Source organism: Euprymna scolopes, chromosome 21 (genome assembly GCF_053919585.1).
Source record: "Euprymna scolopes isolate OS-2025 chromosome 21, ASM5391958v1, whole genome shotgun sequence".
NCBI classification, from domain to species: domain Eukaryota; kingdom Metazoa; phylum Mollusca; class Cephalopoda; order Sepiida; family Sepiolidae; genus Euprymna; species Euprymna scolopes.
In genome coordinates this window covers 51,192,718-51,217,661 of record NC_136502.1, presented here as the reverse complement: position 1 = coordinate 51,217,661, position 24,944 = coordinate 51,192,718, and the positions used below count along the sequence as shown (strand labels likewise).

Below are 24,944 nucleotides of genomic sequence, written 5' to 3'. Positions count from 1 at the left end.
GTCCCGAAGGCCAAGTGACAAAAACAAATAGAACTCTTTTCTTGTGCGTCAGTGCCTCCCCTGACTGTGCGATATGGCACATACTGACCAATCAGAGGCATAGCGCAGGGATCTTCCTTACCCCCTTAAGGAACTATAACTGCTTCCGCCCCGGACAAGAAAAATTCTTCCTTTTTTTCCAGCGAGACGTCAAAGAGAGCGGCCCTGTTTCCTTACTCTCTCTCTCTCTCTCTCTCTCTCTCTCTCTCTGTGCCTACATCGGTATCGACGGTCCCCATTTGGGAATAACTACCGGGCAAAGGCAGACGAGTTCTATCCCAGCTATATCTAAATGGCATCTTGCCTTCAATAAACCTTTTCCTTGCAAGTTTTATGAAGTCGTTTGTTCGTTTATTCAGTAGCTTGTGTTGAAATATTTATTTTATTCGGGAGTGCCCGAAAAGCATTAACCCAATTCCCTAAAAGCTAAATCGAAATGAATTTTTGTAACATTCGCAATGCACATTATTGTCAAGAAATCACTAAGGATACATATAGTTCTGCTTGAAACCCATTATTAATTCTAGTTCTTTTTCCATCTTTTAATTTCTATAATTGTCAAGTTTTAAATAAAATAAAGTAAAAAAAAAAAAAAAAATTCCTATTTATGGATGTTAAATAAAAACACAACATCATTATAATCTTGCCCAAAATTTGATCAATATGAAATATACTTCTCCGAGTATTCATAGTGTAATTGTAGAATCCTTATGGTTATGAAGGTTTTAAAAACCAGAGAATGCGTTCCTGAACAAACAAATAAGCAAAACATAAACAGAAAGTGGCAACAATTTATATTTATATAAAGTTGATATTTTTGGATGACTTCAATTCACCCCAAACCAAGCATGTGTCCACAGAGATAAAAAGGGGTTACTATGATTAGAGGCCAAATTTATATGGGCAAGTGCTTGACTAAACTCCAGTCTATGGTTCCCCTGACTAAACTTTCACAAAAAATACTCGACTAGCTACAACCACTATATACGATCTCCCCCTCTCTATGTGTGTCTAAATATAAATGAAATTCCATGAAAAAAGCTTCTTTCCCAGAACTGACTGCCTGTGGAACACTGTTCTCCTGGCCTGTTTCTTGGTCGAATGCAACATGGTAGCTTTCAAGTCCAATATAAACACGTTCTTGTTGAGCCGTCCCTGTAAATAATCAAATTCTACCCAATTTACACAACGATTACTACACTACCAGCTTACCTTCATTAACCCTTATCCTCGAATGGCCTTCGGGCCTTGGTAAGTAGTGACTCTTAGATTAAAAAAAGTGGGGAATTGAACAGAAAAATATTAATTTACATTGCATTTAAATTTTTGCAAGTTTCTTTATTCGGGAAAACAGGGAGCAGTGAGGCAATTCCAAACACAGAACCTGTGTCATAATTAAGAGGTGCCTTCAATAAGTTTCCAGACTTTTGTTTAGTATATGCACTTTTATTGATAGTACACACACGAAACTCTAGTATCCTCCAAAGTAATCTCCTCCGTCTGCAATGCACTTGTATCATTTCAACAACTTCTGAAAGGCACCATGGAAGTCCTTTTGTGTGATCATGTCAATGACCCTCGTCACAGCCTCTTTCATCTTCTCAATTGTCTCATAACGACAGCTTCTAAAGTTTTCCTTGAGCTTAGGGAATAACCAAAAGTCAGAGGGAGCAAATTCTAGACCTTAAGAATCGTGAGAAACTGTCTTGGTGTCCATTTTGGTCAAATAGTCTTTAACAATAATGAAGCACCCTTGAGATAAACTTTGCGCAAATCTTCCACATCTTCAATTCCTTCTGAATAATTGTGTGTACAGTTCCCACACTGACATCAAACTGTGCACTTATTGTCTCTATAGACACACGACAGTCCATATCCATGACATTCTCATTTGGTCAATCAACTCTGGCGTTCTGACTTGCTTACTTCTCCTACACCTCTCCTCATCCCTCACAGACTCCTTACCTTCCTTGAATCTCTTATGCCACTCAAACACTGATGCTCGATTCATGCAAGATGGTCCAAAAGTAGTCTGAAGCATTCCATACGTTTCTGTGGCATTTTTTTTCCGATTTTAAAACCGAATTTTATTGTATATCATTCTTCTAAAGTGTCTTCACGTCCAAATTGCATTTTTGAAATTCACCAGCTGTGACAATCAGGCTTTGGTAGGGTGTATTCCAATTCCTGCTGTAGCTGTTCATTTGAACCTGAAATCATAAAAATTGGTCAGTAATCTCATAAGATGTATAGCAATAACATACTGAATTTTCAAGAGTATATGACAATTTTAAATGCCAGGTCAGGAAACTTATTGAAGGCACCTCATATATTTCTTATTCTTATATTTGCCAGTTCACATGGCGGCTATGGAGGGTCACCTGTTCTGCTTCAAATTTCTCATCAGTTGTAAGACTAATCCGAAGGAGAGTCTTCGAGCCCGAAATGACCACGGCGAAATGCCCAAGGATTTGGCTGAGCAGTTTTATAAAGATGACGTGGTGAAGTATATCGAAGCCATTGAACAGGAACAGGAAAATCCAGAAGTTATAGAAAGTAAGGGGACAATTTTATGCATATTTCGTTTCTGAAAGAAATTGCACGAGCATATTTGATCCAATAATTTTATGCATTGATATGTGGTGGCTGAATTGTGAAGTGATTCCCACGAATGCTAAAAAGCAAATGGTTCTAATTGCAACACTCTTTCTTTTTTTCATTTCATTGGAATTCACATTCCTCTTCACTCTCAAAAGTTTTTGCAGGAACATGTTAACTGAAAGTATTTCCAACGAATGAAAAGCGTTTCAAATCCCCCAAAATAACAAGTCTACAGCAAAGTAGTAATTCAACTCAAGGTTAAAAACTCTTATAAAATAAACAGTTCAAAGCTATAAGACAAAGAATTCACTAGCTTATGTCTCATCAAACCCCAAGAATGTATTTACTATATGTAACGTAGATATTACATGACAACACTCAGGTCCACCCATTGTATGCAGACAGTTGCAAGCAAACAAAGACAAGGAAAGAATTCGACTAACTTTTTTCAGTTGAAACCACAGACATTTATTTACAGGTACTTTCTGAATAACCCTTATCTTTTGTTCAAAAGTCTTTTCATACTCCAATGTGCTTAACAAGACTCTACCATGTTGAACACATGGTACTCTGTCTTTGTTCGATTATGTTTAAGCTATGTTTTTCTCTGTCACTCTTGGGTCACATGTGTAACATGTCTATTTCTATCTTTCTCGCTGTGATGTCACCTCGCACATGGCTTAGTTATTTACATACAGCCGCAGCTTCTGCCATATGTGCATCTGTGTTTTCTTGCATACTCTTCTCCCCAGTGTGTTTGTCCGGAAGAGGCAATTCAAAAAGGAACACTTCAATTACTCGCATACAAGCTTTTTTTTTTATCTTGCACACGCATTTTTACACACTAGCAATAGTGAGACGAACAGAAACGAACTGCTACCCATTTTGACACTCTAATAGAAAACTACAACACACATACACACTAGCAAATACTCACACACACATATTAATTACATGCACATATTATCCACACTTTGAAAATTTTGATTGTGATGACTTACTCAACTTTATTCATCAATCATTTTCATGACGAAAAATACATTTTATATTCTTATAAGATTTTAGATATAAAAATGTTTTGTTATAAAATTCGGTTTTTTTTTTTCTCAATTTGTCATTTACAAAACTATGCTTATGTTTTTAATCAGCACTTGCTAACTGGTGACCCATCTATTCTATCATGTTTCAGTTATTTCCATTTTCATATGCATGCATGTCTGTTTGATATAATTTATTTTCTTGCTTCACTAAAAGACAACATTTATATTCAAAATATATTAAGTGTTGGTGTGGTTCTTGGCAAAACCCAAACATGTTACCAAGGCCAGGGACCATGTCACAGATATTGTTTGATCTTTTTTTTTTTTGTATTTTAAAACTCATGAAGTAAAAACCAGTTTAAATTACTTCATCCCAAACACAGCACATTGTCACCGAGGCATAAATGGGCTACTGTGGATTAGGGTTCATACCTACAAAGTCATTCTAAGTGGGGAATTATGTAGCAAAATGTTTGTTAACATTACATTTAAATTTATGCTTGTTGGTACAGTGAGGAAAACAAGGAACAAGAAGGGGAATTACAATGAGTAACAGTATGTGAAAAGAAGCTATTAGAATAAAAAATCTTTCTGCATTTGGGGACATTTAGATTGAAGTGGTGGGATTTTGCTGATTGTCAAGTTGGTCAGGAGTATTTATGTTGAGTGAGGAATAGAGCAGCAAGTTTGTTGGAGCACATTTCATTAAAGTAGATGCAGCATTGCAGTGATGGGACAAAGGTTGGTTGGTTGGTTGGTTGTTTTACAGCATATCAACCCTTTTTCAGGTTATTTAATGCCGAATCCAAAGATTTTGAAGAAAACATTTTTAATAGAATATATTTGTTGTTTTCAAGTCGGTTTCTATTTAACCCATAGTTGGAACTCTAACAGGTACTACCACTCTGGGTCAGAGTGGACCTGGGAGCAATGGTAATTAAAGGGTGGCTCCACACTCCCCAAAGCCCACAAGCTGGGGCCTCACCACTGGATATAGTTTAAGGTCATATCCAGGACCCCCATTGAGGGACTTGTACCCTCTGCAGGGGGGCAGTCAGTGTATTCTAATGCCCCACCGACAGGGCCGGACAAAGGCTGGAGATTGGTAGATAGTATAAGACCAATTAAACTAGAGACTTTTTATTGGATCCTGTTTAAAAGGCAGAGACTAATGGTTGATGCATCAGTCCAAATGTGACAACAGTACTCTATACATGAGCGAATTTTAGTTTTGTAGAGATATAGGATACTAGTAGGTGCAAGAAGTTTTCTAGTATAGTAGCGGGAGCCCACCTTTCTTGCAGCTGTCTTGACAATGATTTCTATGCATTTGGTTATCTTAGATTGAGGAGGTTGAATGATAGATTCTCAGATAAGCCATGCCAATTAGTGGTTGAAAACGTTTCTTATAATTTTTAAAGAAACGGAGCTTTGAGTAGCAATAAATGTTTCCATCTATTGATGTTCCCATTCTGCTAGAGACTGGAAATAAGATTCAACCATTACCTTGGATATGTATGTGTTCATTTTGCTGCATGTTGAGAATAGAGTGTGGTGTCATCAACAAATATACCCATCTCTAATACAAGTGCATCAGGGAGGTCACTTTTCTACCATGGCTTTTGCGGGTGGTTAATGGACTCAGCAAACTGTTCTTTCCAACTACTAATCCAACTACTAGAATGGATTGGTTATTGGTTCCATTTTCAGGAGCTGAATTTTCCTCACATTAAAACCTAACCATGTGTTTAACTCTGCCTTCCTATGGAAGTGAATAATTAAGGGTTATTTTTGGCTTGTTTCATCATCCTGTAAATTTTTCAAGAATATTCATATTATGCAACTAATTCGAGTTTTCCTTCCAGTACAGCTGTGTATGTTTCAGTGTTGTGTTTAATTGCACTCTTGTGCAACTTGCTTGACCACTTCATTGTTGTAGAGATGGTAAAAAATGTTAATACCTTGATTTTCTAATGGTTAATCGCAGACAAATAGGCAATACGAACACCATATTTGTGTTTTATCTATTTCATTCATTAGGCTTGTGTCTTCTTGGCCGGAGCATGCTAACATTCTATTCTGCCACCTTCATACAGTCCTTCCTACTAACACAGTTGACAACTTTCTGATTTATTCTTGGCCTAGCTGAACCATCAGAGAGAGCTTATTAACTATGACACTAACCCAAGGTGGGTTTAAGCGGCTTCCTCCAAAGGAGGACGTTTCGTGGTAGTATGAAATTCACAAGCGATCCTAAATCACAGGTATAAGAGAGAGCGGCTACTCTAGCGGGATTCATATTTGCCATATTATTTGCCATGAACACAGTTTCTTTGGGATTTATTTAAGGGAAGAAGCCAAATGTTTGCACTAAAATTACTAGTGATTTCTCCTGCACCAAATAATTTTAATGACTGTTTAATATTATAACCATTATATTGTAGTTATACATTATATTGTAGATATACATTATATTGTAGATATACATTATATTGTAGATCTCTCATTTCCTGCACATGTAGCAGCTGCCAGAGGTGATGTGGAATACTTACGGATGTTGGTTGAAAATGGAGTCATTAATATCAATGAACGAGATGATAATGGGTGCACACCTGCACATAAAGGTACAGCCCTTTTTCTTTTTTATTTACACTTTTATTTCTTGTATATGTATATTTATGCATACCTACAAGTAAGTATTGAACTGTCTGTATACCTATTATAAGAATTTCTGTCATCTAAAAGAATGAATTAATCTTTTTTTTCCTATGTCAAATGTAAGAGAACTACATTAGGGCAAACAGTGTACTTACTATACATGATGTTTGTGCACCTAAAAAAGACTTTTAATAGTGTTTACAGAGAAATGCTATGCTATGCACTGCACAAGCTTAAAGAGTAATAAGTGGCGTTTCACACTAGTATCATGCATGCCAGAAGCATGGTATGGGTAACTAATATCTACAGTGATAAGTTTCATATACATTTTTGGAGTACATCAAGAATCAGACCTCTGTTTGTTGTTGTTCATTTTTGTCCTTGTCGTCATCATCAATGAGTTTCGGACAGGGTGCTAATCAGAATCATTATATGACGATGACTTGATTATAATAGTAGAAACAATTAATGAGCTGGAAGAAAGATTCAAAGTATGGAGGAAAGGCATGAAAGCAAAAAGTCTGAGGGTCAACACTGCAGAGAGAAAAACGATGGTTAGTGGCCCAGAACTCCAGTCTTTGTAGGATTCCGTTCAATAACCATGGGATGTAGAAATCGTTTTAGGAGCAGTGCGATGCTCTAGGGGTGCACAAAAATGTAGCAAAGTACAGTGGCATAGCTGGAGCAAACATCTTCGGGGGCGGTCTGCTAAAATATCACCCCACTGACATTGTATATATATATATATATATATATATATATATATATATATATATATATATATATATATATATACTAGCAAAAGTACCCGTCGTTGACTGGGTTCAAAAACAGCCTACAGAAAATGAACTCTGATTTATGAAAGTATGATAGGTTATGAAAAGGAAGGGTTGTAAAGAGATAGCTTCGAATTTGGGGGCATCAAAACCAAAGCAAAATATGATGAAAGCAAAAATAAAATAAACCCCATAATTTATTATACCATACCTGTTCACACTGAAACACTTATCACAATATTCTGTGGATTCATATTAAAAAACCTTATTAAACTTTGTGACATATTTCCATTCTATGGAGGTCAGGTGCGAACGAACACCCATAATTTTATTATACTATATTTCTTCAAACTGAAACATAATTATCAAAGTATACTTATGCAGATAGATATGAAAAGTCTTCATTAAAGTTTGTGCCTATTTCCAGTCTATGGAGGCCAGACACGAACGCAGACCCCACAATTTTATTATACCATCCCTATTTAAGTTAAAACTTATAAGTTAAGACTTATCAAAGTATTATTATGTGCATCTATATCAAAAACACTTGTAAACGTTTTTTTTTAATTTTTAAATTTTTTATTTCCATACTTTGTGGACCAGGCGCGTATGCAGGCCCCACAATTTTAATGAATCGACATTATGCCAGATCAAACATACCCATTCCTGTGGCTCGATACATCTTCTATCATTATATGTGATCAGTTTTCTATAATAGTCAACCATATAGGAGCCTATTCGTGACCAGACACACACACAGACGTTCAGCTTTATATTATAGAATATATATATATATATATATATATATATATATATATATATATATATATATATATATATATATATAAAATAATATATATATATATATATATATATATATAAAATAATATATATATATATATATATATATAAAATAATATATATATATATATATATATATAAAATAATATATATATATATATATATATAAAATAATATATATATATATATATATATATAAAATAATATATATATATATATATATATATAAAATAATATATATATATATATATATATATAAAATAATATATATATATATATATATATATAAAATAATATATATATATATATATATATATATATATAAAATAATATATATATATATATATATATATATATAAAATAATATATATATATATATATATATATATATATATATATATATAAAATAATATAATAAGTATATAAGTTAAAAAAAAAAAAATTGACTGCTGTGGTCTCTACCAAATTACTCAGACAATTTCTGGTCTAAACATTTGAAATTCTACATAAAGAGTATTCAGAGATAGGGCAAGCTTTTTAATCGGTTTGGGTCGAAAATTTAAGCTACCAATATATAAATCTATGTATGGATGTTTGCATGTTTGCCTAAAACTTTCGACAAAGGCGACGGATTTTCACAAGATCAGTATCGTTTTTAAGCTCGACCTTTCAGATGACAAATATCGAAAAATTGGCTAAAACATTAATTTATTCACCCTCAACTGGGCACTTTTCTACAGGGAGGGGTCGCTTTTTTCGCCGATATTGTCGCAAGTCACCCCCTTCTTTTCAATTGTCTAGCCTTAATTTAAACCTAGGACACTTCCGATTTGGCAGTGGTCGTAACAGCAAAGACGTCACGTTTTTTCTCATTCTTTTCCTCCTTCATGGTACGGGTTTGAGCCTGCCTTCCTACTACCACTTTTTTTTTTTTTTTTTTTGCTCAACATATACATCCAAACACCCGGGCAAGGCCGGGCTGAAATACTAGTATCTATAAAAGTGAAAATGTGTGTGTGTGTGTGTGTGTGTGTGTGTGTGTGTGTGTGTGTGTGTGTGTGTGTGTGGGTGTCTGTTTTTCTGTCTGTCTGTCTGTCTGTGTACACTTCCCTACCAAATAACTCTGGAAAATTTTCGTTCTACAGACTGGAGATTTGACATAACGGGTATTGAGATTTGGGGAAATCTTTGTAATAGGTTTTCGGACAGAAATTTGTCTGTTAAGGGGTCAACGTTCAACAATTTGATTTCTGAAAACTCTACCAAACTCCTCCGCCAATTTTGGGTCTAAACACTAGAAATTTTAGATATAAGTTACTTGGAAATGGATTTAACTTTATAATTTTATTTGAGCCCTAAACAGTAAATGTTATGGGGTCATAATTAGGGTCAAAGTTTTTAAAAAATTGACCTCTGCGGTTTCTACCAAATTATTCAGCCAATTTTTGGTCTAAACATTTGAAATTTTACATAAAGGGTATTCAGACATGTGGCAAGCATTCTAATCAGTTTTTGAGCGACAATTTGGCTGGCAAGAGGTCAAAGTTTACAGAGTTGACCTTTGCAGATTCTACCAAACTCCTCCGCCAATTTTGGGTTTAGACACTTGACATTTTAGATGTAGATTACTTGGACATGGGTCAAACATTTTAATTTGATTTGAGCCCAAAAAAGTAAATGTTAAGGGGTCAAATTTAAACAAATTGATGTCTGCGGTCTCTACCAACTTTTCTCTGTGGTAGTTAAGGAAGCCTATTATATAGAAAGGCATTACTTCACACTTTTTTAATATATACATATGCACATACAGTTATGAACAGTACATAGGGCCTCAGCAAAGCTGGGCAGAACTGCTAGTGTTTGACTAAAATTAATATGTTATTAGTGTGATAATGACAACAAGAATCTTGCGAAAATCCCTGACTCATAATCTCAAAAATGATATTTGTAGAGGGAATCCAAAGAATGACAAATGGATATACAAAAATCATTACTTTTTATTGATAACTCTTTAAGAAAAACCAAATTAAAAAGTTGGTAATGGATGCAAGTTCAGAGATTTCAATAAACAACTAAGGTGAAGAATGGGTGGTTTTGTCTATAAAAAGTAGATATGTTCATTCCGGCTGGCACTGTTTGAGTTTGAATTTCTACAGAGTGTCCGTAAATTAACCATCGATTTTGATGTATTTTGGGACACCCTGTATCTTACTATGTAAATAAATGGTATGGACAATGTAAATATGTGTGTGTATATATTAGTTTGCCCATTTTGTCAGTGAGCGAAGTTGGGTATGAACTTGTATGCAAAATAAGCTGTGCATATATGTGGTTGCTGTGTTTAGCAGCTAGTTTTCTGTCAACCAAGGGCCTAGACTAATTCTTTAATGAATGGACATGTGTTGAATCTGAAATGTAAAAAAATTGCACCATAACGAGGGAGAAAACTGTGTGTTTGGGGTTATTATGGCATACATGAATATTCGGGAGTGAATAATTGCTAATAAGATTAGTTAGAAGAAAATACCTTTTTCTTTTACTATGTATGAGTTAATATGTATAACATTCGCTCCTGTTGCAACTTCTCATTAATCCTTCTCATTTATTTCTATTAACTTTATTTTATAATTATTATTCTTAAAAATAATTGTGCAGTAAGTTGACGCTAGCTTTAGAGCTTGCCAGCTGAATGGTGAATGTGACAATTTCATGGAAATCCAACAATTAGGATGATGCCAGCATTGTCGAAACCTGCAGAGATATACAAAACCCATTCCATTTGAAAAGTGTTTAAACCCATGCAATATTGAATTTTAATTTCTAGTATGATTTAAACAATTTTTTGTTTTCATTTTTCAGCTTCTGGACAAGGTTGTAGCAATGTTCTTCAATGGCTGATTGAAATGGGTGCCGACCTGAGCATCAGAAATAATGCTGGGGAAACAGCAAAGGACTTGGCCGAAAGATTTGCTCATTTAGGTTGTATTAAACTACTTTCTACCAATTGTCCAGGTAAGAGAATGTATTTTGTTTGTTGATTTATTTCGGAATCAAAGCATCTCACTTGGATTATATATATATATATATATATATATATATATATATATATATATATATATATATATATATAAGATAAAATAATAATAAACTATCCATTAGCATGAAATCACCTTTTTCTTCACCATATTATCACTGCTTCACTTTTTGTTATCAAGTAAGATTTTGACTTACTTGCAGTTTCATCAAATACTTTTGTATGCAAAATCCGATCCCCCATTTTGCTAATTCCTATCCTCTGATGAGAAGTAAAGTATTTCTTCGAAACTCCGCAGATTAAGGACTATCCACTTAGTGTTATTTTTCAGATTAAATATGTTTTTTTAACTCTTTTTCAAAGTGTTTTTTAACATGTTTTATTAACTATTTGCTCTTATATATATATAACTACTTAATTTACGCACATAAAATTAATATACGAAAGTATAGATTTATGCATAAACTTTAAGTATTTACTTCAAAAGTGATCAATATGTGGGTAGAGCTAGTTAGTAATTTATAAAATATATATGGCGATTAAGCTACACTGAATATTCCGCGTTTCATCCACTCTAGGACTCTTCAGGCTTATGCGTATATATATATATATATATATATATAGATAGATAGATAGATAGATAGATAGATAGATAGATATATTGGCCGTGGATTTGGTCCTTGTCAGAGATGGCTTTGTTGCTGGGTTCAAATCCTCGACCAGCGGTAATTGTGACACCCTGCACCAATGATTCTGAAAAGGATGAAACACTAGTGTCTGTAGGTATTTAATAATTATTGTAGTAAATAATTATGTCAGCCCCGTTGAGCACTTTATAGTTGAAATAAAGTCGGTCACTTTAGCTTGCATGTGCAGATCATGATATTGTAATCATTAGATCACTCTGATAGATCTGATCACTGTTAAGATATTTAAAAATAAATTCAAAATATGAGGTTAGAAAGAACGACCACGTGCGTATCTGTATTCTTTTTAAAAAAACAAAAATTTATTTATTTAAAGTTTCAAATTTTCGGCTTATAAAGCCTTCATCAGGAATTTCTTTTTAAACAATACAATAGTTTTTTTTTCTTTTTTTTTTTTTCTTACGTGGCATCATGTCGTTTGGCAGAGTTTGTTATTCGAAAGTAGAGATTGTGTACTGTTAGTCCACGCATGTGGTCGTTCTTTCTAACCTCATATTTTGAATTCCGTTTTCTCCGTGCTTCTAAAAAGTGGATTACTACTAAACTACCCATTTGCGCATGGACAGCGCTTTTGACTGGACTGACAATACACAATCTCTACCTTCGACCAACAAACTCTGCCAAACGACATCATGGCACGTGAGAAAAAAAAAAGAAAAAAATATATTGCATTGTTTAAAAAGAAAATTCCTGATGAAGGCTTTATAAGCCGAAAATTTGAAACTTTAAATAAATAAATTTTTGTTTATTCAAAAAAATACAGATACGCACGTGGTCGTTCTTTCTAACCTCATATTTTGAATTCCGTTTTCTCCGTGCTTCTAAAAAGTGGATATTAAAAATAAATGTTTAAATTTCAACGATATTTCTCACGGTTGACAGTGGCCTTGTGGATTTGGTCCTTGCTAATGGAGTCTTTAACAGAGTATTTAATAATTATTATAGTAAATAATTATATATATGTATCTAACTATCTATATACAGTCATCCACATACAGTACTGTATAGTATAGTATCACAACTCATCAGTGCGGTCAGACTAGCAGTTTTCCCTAACTGTGGATTGAACTCACAACCATCGCATTGTTAGTCAGTAGTTCTAACCACTGGACCATGGATCGGTGCTTGTAAACGTCTCATATAATGTACATTAAATAAACATTCGCCCATCGCTTTTACAGTGCTCGAGCTGCTGTTTTGTTTACAAACAAATAGTGAGCCTCGCTTAATAGCCGTGGATAAGATAATAGCAGTTGATAAGATAAATTTAAAACAGTGCTCAACCCAAAGAGGGGGCTTAATATATATATATATATATATATATATATATATATATATATATATATATATGGTTAACATTTACGGATATGGTCTCGACGTCCCGCCTCGTTCTGAGTTCAGGGAGAAGCCGTCTGACGTAAGTGGTGTCAAGGCAGAAAATTACCCCTTCAATAAAGTGCCGAGTTGTAAACTTAAAAAAAAAAAACGTTCCAATAATTAGAATTTCTTTTTATTTTAAACAGTTCAAATAATTAGAATATAAAAAAAATAAACAGTTCAAATAATTCGAATTTTTGATAATTCAACAGTTCAAATAATTAGAATAAAAAAACAACAGTTCAAATAATTAGAATTTTTGATAATTCGACAGTTCAAATAATTGGAATTTTACAAAATAAACATTTCAAATAATTGGAATCTTAATGCTTGTTAAATCCATGCTAAAGGGGTTTTAGGGTTAGGGTAATTTTCTGCCTTAACACACGTCAGACGGCTTCTCCCCGAACTCAGAACGAGGCGGGACATCGGGACCATATCCGTAAATGTTAACCATATATATATATATATATATATATATATATATATATATATATATATATATATATATACTGTATTAACAATATATATATATATAGATATATATATATATATATATATATATAGATATATATATATATATATATATACATATATATATATATATATATATAGATATATATATATATATATATATACATATATATATATATATATATATATATACATATATATATATATATATATATATATATATATATATATATATATATATATATATATATATATATACTGTATTAACAAAACCAAGACTTCAAAAAAGGAATTGGTAGCAACAAAAAGTGTATTTCATTGTAAGTTACAATTGTTTCAATACCGGTTGGACAATTTCAAGCATTATGTCGTTTGAAAATCTTCACATAACCAGCCTTTCTTCAGACTTCTTGAATAAAAAAACACTTAACAATAGAACATTATTTAAAGAAATTTCCCTTAAAGGAAATGAGCATGCAAAAACATTTATCCTGGACGCATCGTTTGTCAAGAGCTTATTTAAATATTAATATATCACCTAATTTTCGTATCCTTATTTAAAAACCTGCCATAAGAAGTTTCCACAAAAACCCGTAGCCATTTAATATCTTTTAATAATACTATTCATTGAATTCCTAAAATAGATTTCTATATTTCTTTATTTCACATAATTAATTTTTTTTTTTTTAATTTTTTGTTTTTATATTTATATGGCCAGAATAACCTAGCTATAACGTTACGGTTATTTTTAGTTTCGTATTCGCCCAATGGTGGCTTCTATTTTTACAAAATATAGATTATCTTATTACTTAGATTTAAGACCAGTTTTAGGTTAATATTTTATTAAATAGGGAAATAAAGAATGACATTACCTTATATTTATTAATCCTCATACAACATTCCAAGTCAGGGATCCTATGCTATTTTTTATTATTCTCTTTCGTTCTAATCTATTGTGGTTCTCGATAGTTGGGAAAACCTAACTACGAAGGGAGATAATCCATCACGCTATTGATTTCCAAAAGTTAGTTGAAAAATCATGTGGAAAAAAGGTCGTCGTCGGTACTTATAACAGTTAAAGGGAGACAACTAGGGCCGTTTGATGTTTCAAGTCTAGTAAATACTAAAAAGCGTCTATGATTTATTAATTGATTTAATTAAACAGATACAGAAAAGGCTATGATAGCTTATTTAACAATTTAAGATTTAAAGTATATTTTTAATCTTAAAGCTGACTATATACCCATGGGTTTAACCTATATCTGCCATCCATTCATAATTTACTGAGGTTACTCATGGCTCCGAAACCAAAATTACAATTTGTGTATTGTGTTCTTGGATACCTAAGTAAAATAATATATATCCTCATAATAATTATTCTGACAACAAAACCAGTCAATAGCTACAAATGTGTTTCACTCCGATGAAAAGGTGTTTACCCTTGCATTTTTGGATGAAAACATTTTGAACAGGAGTAAATCAACCAGTAAGGACTCTACAAGCTTTAGTTGTCAGAGAACAATATCAATTGATTTCCAATCCACTAATTGCTAATTTAATTTTTGTACACCTAAACAAGGCATGTTGTCACTTGGACGTACTATTTGGAACCATATCTACTGGCATAGATCTTGAGTAGATCTAGGAAGCTTTACAGTGTAGGGGTGAATCTTACTGCTAGATGGGTTTGTCAGGTCTATGTATGTCCAGGGGGTACACATGCAAGGAGTTCGTCAGAGTATATTTCATTAGAGTATTTGTGAAACAGACACAGGGATGCAACATTATGGCGATGGAACAGGAGTTGGAGTTTGGTCGATAGTGTGGGGCTATTTGAAACCCTTTTTTAGACCCTGTATAATAGAGATACTAGTAGTAAATGCAGTGCATCAGCCCAGATGTGGCAACAGTATTCCATGCATAGGCGAATGATGGTTTTGTAGAGATACGGGATTACTCTCAGGAGTGAGTAATATTCTAGCATGGTAGAAGGAAGCGAACATCTTTGCAGAAGCCTCGGCAATGTCTTTAATGTATTTGTTCCAATTGATGTTGCCTGGGAATATTAAGTCGTGAAGTTTGAATGATAAGTTCTCACGTAGAGTCTTATTTGTCATGACTATTTGTGTTTGAGAAAGTTTCTTGTAATTGTTAAAGGAAAGGAGCAGCATTAAATGTTACCATCCCTTTACAGACGCATTCCTCTGCAGACTAGAGTTCTTTTTTCTAAGGTTTCTGCCATCACTTTAGATATGACTATTATATATTACGTTACAAGGTTTTACATGCTATATCTTGTGTATGGTCAGGAATGGCAAATGATTGTATTGAATGCAGATGAAACAAGGAAAATAGACACAATCTTCATTAAAAAGGATCGAGTGTAATTAGAATAGATATTATAATGTACTGTGTATCTTCTTGACGGTGCTCTATCTGGTCAGCTTAAATGTGTGCAAGTTGAGCTTCTAGAAGATTAAGAATTTTGGTGAAAACTGGTGAATTGTTAAGAATTCTGGTGAAAACTGATTTTGTTGAGCAGATATTATGCGAGATTCTAAGTTTTTGCTGGTTTATTACTTTCACGTAGACGTTTTACTTTATTTGTTTTAGGAAGTGACGAAAAAAACGAATCCAAACGAAACAGATAAAGAAAGAATGCAGCAATTAGAGCCATTTGCTTTTTAGTGTTTGTCAGAATCACTTCGCGATTCATTCGCCACAGAATGACATACCCTGTATCCTTATGACTATGCTCTATCTGGTTAGCTTAAATGTCTGTCAGTTGAGCTTCTAGAAAAATGAGGTCAAGGGTAAATTATTTGGTTAGTAGATGAATGGTTAATGTCATGGCAGCTGTGTTTCTAGACTAGGCTGGAGAGAACTGAATTTGGTTCGAACCAAGTCTCTTTTATAAGAGAAAATCAAATTATTTTGATAATTTTTGTACCAATTTTTGTTTGCTTGTTTTTTTATAAAATGTTTGTAGTTTCTGAATTTTTTAGATATTTATTTCCCTCATTATCTCTTCTTCCTTTCTTTTAATACAATTAACAGTTAATTTTTAACCTCAGGTATTGAGTTTAAAGACGAGTCCATTCTTCCATCCATGGAGATGTTCAGCTATTCCCTCACAGAAAAAGTGAATATATAATATTTATCTCATAAATTTTTCTCCGCATTTCAGTTGAAGAAGAAGATGAGCTTCTCCCCTTTCAAGATATGAAGAATCTTTCGGTGATCGGAGGAGGCGGACATCAACAAAAAATGGCAAAAAGTATATTTAATTTTTTTTTTTTTTTGTATGATTATTTTTGCAACCTTTTCAATTTTTCACACCATTTACCTAGCATTATACTTTTTTTTTGGAAAAATTCGGCCTTTTTTTTAAAATAAAATAAACATCAATCCCAACGACATTAAAGTCTAGGTCATTTTGGAGATGTTGTGTTCTCTGTGAGCTGAAGTATCCACGTCAGGTTTCCGTGTCTGTAAGCACTTGGCTAATATCAACTAAACATTGACATTTTTATAACAATGAAGCCTTCGTTCATTAGCTTTCTGATTTTCTCAAACGCCTGTAGAGGACTAGGATATATAAATCCCAATCCCGTTACAAAAGAATAATGAAACGAATGGAATTGAAGAAAACAAAGACTCAGTTGATGGATAAGATAAACGTTGTTTATTTATTGTTGAGAGAATGAATGTTTTAGATATAACATGTGTTCATGTCCGCGCGTGTATAACCAATGTTCGTTGCGGGACTGGTGTTGTAGAAAGAAAAGGAAATGTGGGTTCATCTCAAGTTCGGGTCACTATCGTTTGTTCGCACGTGGGAAGAGAAATGAGTGTTGTAGTGGAAATGAGAATGATAGTCCAGCGTGTAGACAAAGAAGAGGATAGAGGTTAAGCTGTATGCCATGTTAGCAGTCAGCTACGCGGTGGTGTTCTCAGGGACCAGTAGTAGGTAGAGAGAGAAAGAGTGAGAAAGTATACATACGGTCTGTTAGCTCGTGCCCCATACATAGTCGCAGGGGTGTTGACGCGCACGAGCATGCGCCTCCCAAAAGGGAGGCGGCTAGTTAGCCCAAGCTCTCTGGTCGAGAGTTGGTCCTAAAAGAAGGAGCCGCTTGTTGCTCTCTCTTTTATACTCGTTTCCTGTGGTCATTTGCGCATGTGTATATTTCCTTAGAAAGCGGAAGTGACGTCGTCCATGTGTGCGTTCGTGTGTGTGTGTGTGTGAGTACATGTGTATGTGTTAGCGTGTGTATATATACGTGAATGTGAGTGTATGTACGCGAACGTGAATAAATGTACGTGTGTGGACGTGGGCGTGTATGTTTGTTTGTGCGTATGTATATGACATAGCTTGAAATGTGAATGTGTGTTTTTGTGCGAGACTAGAAAAGGTTCGCACATGCTTCATAATAGATTTGCGATCACATTCATTCTTTTTGTTAAATTATGAAATTGGAGCCATCACGTCAGAGATGTAGAAACGTTGCCAGATAATTCAGAAATTCTCCCAATCCTTGCAATCCCTTCATGTCTATTGAGCAGGGCATATCTCTTATGGCTTTAGGAAGTAAACGCTCACTGGTTATTATTTTCCCCCAGAAATAATATAGACGTTTGTCGAAAAGCCATTTTCTCAGGGTTCAAACACCTCCCACATTTCGCCATATCTTTGCAACAGATTTCTAAGTTTTATATTATGATCTGCCATTGCTTCTTCCATGGTTTTACTCTTCATAAATACCAGAAGATCAACTCCTTCCAAGTCAGCTACATTGTTAAATAGTACTCTTTGAAATATCTCAGGAACTGGAGCAATCACAAATGGTAACACATTCCATCGAAATAGACCATATGAAGAGGAAAACGTAAACCTACTGCTGGTTGCATCTAATTTTGGATGCAAAAATCCATCTTGTAGATCTAGGGTCAGGTTGAATTATTCGGACTACCGTGTAGATTCTTACAAAGTTTCGGCCGATGTAATTTCCAATCTTTTTTCAGATGTATGTTATCGAACTTGAGAACATTTATGTTAATCTCAAGAATCTGTACAAAATATCAATCAGAACCTTTTATTTAACCCATGAAAGTAGTTTCTTCTCATTCTATCAGCCATGATTTAAGTCTGTACTGAGGATTGAAACTAAACCTCTGGAAGAATGTCACTTAGAAATGAGATACGCCAGAGATTAAATAAAGTGCTCCATACAAAATACAATACAGATTCCCGAGTACAATGTAAAGGCCCCCGAATGCGATCAGATAAACCTGAGTGAAGATTGACGATTACATTGTCTAGAACAGCGGTTCTCAACCGGGGGCGAATCGCCCCCTAGTGGGCGAAAATCAAATTTTGGGAGGCGATTTTCAATCAATTTTATCTGTGAAAAATTTTGACATTTTTGCGAGTAAATTTTTAAAACTTTTTGAAATTATAAACGCGTAGCTAAACTATTAGTGCGAAACTTTGGTCACGTGACCTATGAATTGCTCTCTTATAAATGAATTGTCAGTTTTGAATATTCAATTTATTTCAATAAATCCGATTCTCCAGTGACATTGTCTTACAAGTGTTTACAAAAAACAAAAACACAAAAAAACAGTTAGCGTTAATCAAGTTTTCATTATTATAATTGTTGTAAAATACTTTATTTGCATTAAATTAGTTTTCATTTAAAAATAAAGTTTAATTATATAATATTTATTTGTTTATTAAAAGCTCAAAAAATTATATTGAGAAATAGAATATTGTTTTATGACCAAAAATTATAAGGGGGTCCACCAAGAAAAAAAAGAAGGGAAAAGGGGTCTATGGGTCAAAAAAGGTTGAGAACCGCTGGTCTAGAACATTGTGAGGCTAACATAGAAAGTGAGACCAGCAGTCTGAAGAATTCAAATCCTCATCTCAAAAATTCTGAAATGTTATATCTCTTGTAGGTCGTGCCAAAGAAAAGTTGATTAAGCTGGAACAAGAACTAGACATTGCAAAGAAGAATTATATCCAACTTGGCGGTGTTCTTGTGGATGAAAAGAAGAAACTTGAACAATTAAAAGAAAAGGATGAGTGAGTTGCCTTAAATTGATTGTTTTTTTTTAATTCTAAAACTGAAAACCAATCATTCATCGTTGGAAAAAATCATCAAAGCTATCGATTCAAATTATTATGAATTATACACAAAAGTTAATTGAAAAAAATATTGGGGCATGTCCATAACTCCTTGCTCTCTACTAAAAATCTTTATAGTGTACATACCCGTGACAGGTTTGTTTTTTCAACAGATCCCCCCTTTCCTAGATGTATTGTCTTCATCATAATTGAGGAACACCATCCACCTCTTTGATGGTAACCCTCCAGAGGGAGGCTCACAGATGCCACACCTTGCCCAAGGGCTACCTGAAACTGTACAATGCAAGAGCGTCCATCTCTCTGAGAGACATACCCACTTACCTGAATACATGCAGCACCTGTCAGAATTTTATTTTTTTATTGGCGCTGTCTTCTGCAGTGCAAAGAGAAGCGAGGGGGAGGAGTCAGCCGTTTTGGTTAGCCTGTAGCATTCATATTACCCCCTCCCCTTCTCATCTTGGCCCTGTTATCTAGCAGTTGTTTGACTTGAAAGGCCTTTTCAGCTGACGAATGTGTGCATGCATGCATCTCTCTCTCTCTCTCTCTCTCCCTTCTTTTTGTCATGTAAGCCCTCGCGGACATTTCATTCTCTCTTTCTCTCTCTCTCTTTATTTAGTGTCTTTTCTTTTTCTTAGTAGTATCATCATCATTGCTTGATGATGATTGGCTTCTGTGAAATTTTATTTAAATTGTTTCCTTTTTTCTATTCTGAAACTGAAAACCAATCATTCATCGTTGGAAAAAAATCATCAAAACTATCAATTCAAATTATTATGAATCATACACAAAAGTTAATTGAAAAAAGTGTTGGTGTACGTCCATAACTCCTCGCTCTCCTCTAGAAATCTTTAGTAAAGTACTGGTTTGTACCCACTAATAAAATGTATTTAATGAACACAGCACAAAATTAACAACAAACATCTTTTTAAGAATAACAACGTAGAATAGGGTTTTATTGGCAGCAGGAACTTGAGGGTCGAACAGGAAAAAGGTCTTTTTGGGGGTCGTTGTCAGTCAGTACATTTCCTGTGTCGTCCCAAGCTAATAGCAGTTGTCTCCAGTGGAAATCGTCAATGTCCGGTGGACAGGAGATGAGAGAGGATAGGTGTTGCTTGGCTGAAGGTCCGGTCCTGACTGACTGATGTTCCGTCAAGTCTTTTTAAAGAGCAGATGAATCAATGCGCCCTGTTAGCTAATACGTTAGCTTGTGGTGAAGAACTCAGAACGTGGGCGGGGGCATTGATACAATAGAGAAAATAGTTCTCTGTAACTGCTATAAATCTTTATGGTGTACGTACCTGTGGCAGGTTTGTTTTTTTAACAGACCCCCCATTTTCGTAGATGTATTTTCTTTATCATAATTGAAGAACTCCATCACCTCTTTGATGGTAACCCTCCAGAATATCTAAGGGAGGCTCACAGATGTCACACCGTGCCCAAGGTTTACCTGAAACTTTACAAGGCAAGGGTGCCCATCTCCCTGAGAGACATATCCATTTACCTGAATACATACAGCACCTAGTATTCACAAATGGTTACACATCTGGTACTGGCAAGGCTCAATATTACTTTGGTGATCTAACGAGAACCATTATGTCAATGTCATTATGCTGTATATTAATATATCATAACATGATAATTCATTTTATTTTAATTTTTATTAAATTGTATAATTATTTTTAAAATATTACCAAAAAGTAGAAATTAAAAGTAGAACTTTTAAATTTAACGTTTTAGTGACGTGTGTGTGTGTGTGTGTGGGGGGGTTAATGAGACTATGTGTGCCTCCCTTCCCTCAACAATCTCGCCAACTCAACACTTTAGGCCATGGATTTTTATTCATTTTCTTATTTTCTTCTAGTTCTCGTTCTGAACATGTCGTCTTTGCGATTGCTAAGAGTGCGAGCACTGACCTGCAATTATAAAAATAAAATGGGACAACAAAAACTCACAAAAGAAAACACAGCTCCAATACATCGTGTACGAATCAGTTGTGCTCTAAGTGTGTGTGTGTGTGTGTGTGTGTGTGTGTGTGTGTGTGTGTGTGAGATAAAGGACTGCCAAACATTGTCTGTTGATAACGATTTGTTGAAGCATCTTTGTCAATAGTTGATCAGCTTTATCTCCTCATTTACTAAAGCTCTGATTCCAATCTCTTTGAGGGAACATCAGAGCCACCTACCATCATCAACTGTTCCAAAATGGAAACTGTCCAATTCGCTCTTTTGGACACTCCCAGCTGACCTCCGATCCTATTTTCGACTATTTTTGCTTGTGCGTCTTGATGAATCAGTTCTAACTGTTGTCCGAGGTCATTTACTTCCAACACCGTGTGCTCTTTTTTTTTTTTTTTTTTTTTTTTAATAGTCACTTCTTAAAACTTTCTCCACGGAGATGGGCGGACGTCGATAATAATACATATGTGCAGGGGTAATTCTGAAAGGTAGTCATCATTTTGTGTGCTGGTATTTCTTGAGAACACCGACGAGTAAACGAAAAAAAAATGGGGAAAAATAGGCAATAAACAGTTGGAATGACATATTTGTGAGCAGCAGCGTAGCCTCGTAGAAGATGCCCTTTTCTCTTCCTTGCAACCTCTATCTCACAGAAGAGATGTTGCGAGTTTGTCTCTGATGTATCGTTATTTTCATGGAAGGTGTTCAACTGAGCTTCAATCTATGGTACCCCCTCGCCAAACTTTCACAAGAAACACTCGTCTAGCTGTAAACACTATCAATAATTCCCCCCACTCTTTATCTGTGCCTAAACCTAAACGTAGATTCCATGAACAAAGCTTCTTTCTTAGAACTGCACGCCTGTGGAATTGTCTTCCGTTTTCCTGCTTTCCGGCTGACTACAATATGGTTGTGTTCAAGTCTAACGTAAATAAGTTCTTGATGAGCCGTTCTATATAAGTTATCAAATTTACCAAATTTTCATTACTAATGATTACTATATTGTCCAATGTCTACTGTACACTCTGTAACCCTTATCCTTGAGTGGCCTCTTGGCCTAGATAAGTGGTGATGCCTATGTAAAAAAAAAAGATCTATCTGGTTTATTAGGTAAAATTAAGACAACTAAAAGAAACTAAATTAAGCTTGCTAAATTTGAACTGACTTTTTTTTCTTTCTTTTTTTTTTTTTTTGGAAAATTATTTTTTTCTGATCTTCTTCAGCTACCTACACTGCATTAAAAGCCCGTATGATCTGCTACATTATTATTTATCAATAAAATGATGCACCAACTTAGATTTAGAACTACTCCATCTTGCGTGTATGATGAGGCAGTGAAATAAATTCAAATAAAGATTATTCAAGTTGAATCCAGATACACAGCATCCTACCAGTTTCTTCCTATTAAGAGAGAGTAGTAGAAGAAATGGTTGGGTGGGGGTGGGGAAAATCAAATTACAGATACGTTTCTGCACCTTATCAAGAACCCTCAGATGGGACAGAGATTCACCAACCCGTTATCTGACATGTAATGACATTTAACAACAGTACATGATTTGATAACAGCAGATATTTAGCGATATAAAATAGCGTGAGACATAAAATAAAATATGTATCAGGGACGCTTGAAAGCTAAATTACAACGCAATATTTCGAAAATAAGCAAATATCTTACTTGTTTGAAATTTATAATTAAAATATATTTTGGAGTGAAACTCAATCTTCAGTATTTTTTCTTTTTTTCAACGCTTGTATAACGGAACTCACATCGTTTCCGGCATTTCAAAATACAACCGCTGAGATACAGTGTGCGGATCTGTACTACTGACTTTCTCCAACTTTACAACATGGCAAGAAAGAAGAAGAAGAAGAAGAAGAAGAAGAAAGAACCAAAATACTGAGGATTGAGTTTGACTCCGAAATATATTTATTCAGAGTTTCCTGAAAGCAACAAAAGAAAGGCGTTTTCTCCTCTCTTTCCTGTCCTTGTCCACTGGACAGCCAAGGGAGACCATTCTCCAGGGAAAGATATATCGCTTAAAGAAAAGCTGCAGCCAACGAACTTTCTTACTTCATTTTTTCATTTTTCATTATCTTAATTTTTGCTAACTTCCACCCAGGTAACTTGATTTTTTTTTTTCACTTTGACATTAATGGTGCAGGTAATTTAAATAAAAACATTTCGTTTTTGTTCATGAAAAAATATTTTTTTCTTTTGTTTGATTTATTTGTTGTTACAAAATGTTATAAAACACCTGTCTTACTATCCATACAAAAACAGACATCCCTATAACAATGGTGACCCCCAAGATCAAGGGTCAAGACCAAAGTGTAGTATCTGTTCTTCAGATATACACTTCAATTTCTTGTTCTCTGTCGGTGGAGGAGAAATCCTTCACGACTGAGACAATTTTTATTTTTGTTCCTTTTCTCCACATTAAAAAACGACCCCGGTGTCTAACTCTGTCCCGTGGGGAGGCATTGTAAATAGGAACAATGGTGACCCCCAACGTGATTTAAATGCACAACTTCCTATGCTCTCTATAAAGATGCTTGGGATAGAACTATTGCTGTTTTAATGCATGAATTTGTCGTTTTAATATAACTGTCAGCGCATGGAACAGGGAAATGTTATGAACAGGCATGATTGAAATATTCCACCAAAATGTGAAGTTGATAAACGTGATGCATTCAAAGAATTTGATGCAAGATGTGAACGATATGACTTATTTTATATTGACAGATGCATAAATGACCTTGAGGCGCAGCTTGAATATGAGCGTCTTCGCCGTGAGAAACTGGAGGCACAGCTGGACCAGTGCCAACAAGAGATGGCCTACCTCAGCTTGAAACTTGCTGAAAAATCTGCAGCTGAAATGGTGAGTGTGTCTTTGGAGTCGAACGGATAGGAAGAATTTATGACTTTTTATTGATAAGCATTTATGAGGAACACTTCAGAAAATTTCACCCATGCAACCTTCACACTTGTGCGTGTATTTAGTTCAAATCCATCATTCATATTCATCATATCTCCAAGAAAGCGTCTTCTACCACCTTATATCATGCCATCTCTTTGTGAGCACAACTCTCAATAGGATGTGCATGTATCAAGTCATGTCTGGGACAGGTAGCATTCCATTTTGATTATATGAATTTGGTATTTTTATATCTACAAACATATGTTCTTCTAGTAATCTTGTACTTATATTACATACTTTTAAAAACGCTAAATACCTCTACAATGTCTTTTTTTTTAATGTGTAAATCATATATATAAAGTCAAGATGATTTTTCATTGATATATTATGTAGGATTATAACTTGAAGCTACATAC

The 24,944-nt window shown here is 34.4% G+C and overlaps 1 protein-coding gene across 3 annotated transcripts in view; it reads left to right on the top strand.

Moving 5' to 3' along the window:
* LOC145242290 (ankyrin repeat domain-containing protein 42-like) overlaps positions 1-24,944 on the top strand; it is a 118,693-nt gene that overhangs the window by 87,338 nt on the left and 6,411 nt on the right. For all 3 annotated transcript variants that reach the window (XM_080105298.1, XM_080105299.1, XM_080105300.1), the window contains 6 exons: positions 2,395-2,595; positions 6,179-6,304; positions 10,775-10,927; positions 16,695-16,784; positions 19,466-19,592; positions 24,354-24,489. In XM_080105298.1, the coding sequence (XP_079961424.1) occupies positions 2,395-2,595; positions 6,179-6,304; positions 10,775-10,927; positions 16,695-16,784; positions 19,466-19,592; positions 24,354-24,489 (833 nt within the window). The remainder of the gene's footprint in view (positions 1-2,394; positions 2,596-6,178; positions 6,305-10,774; positions 10,928-16,694; positions 16,785-19,465; positions 19,593-24,353; positions 24,490-24,944) is intronic.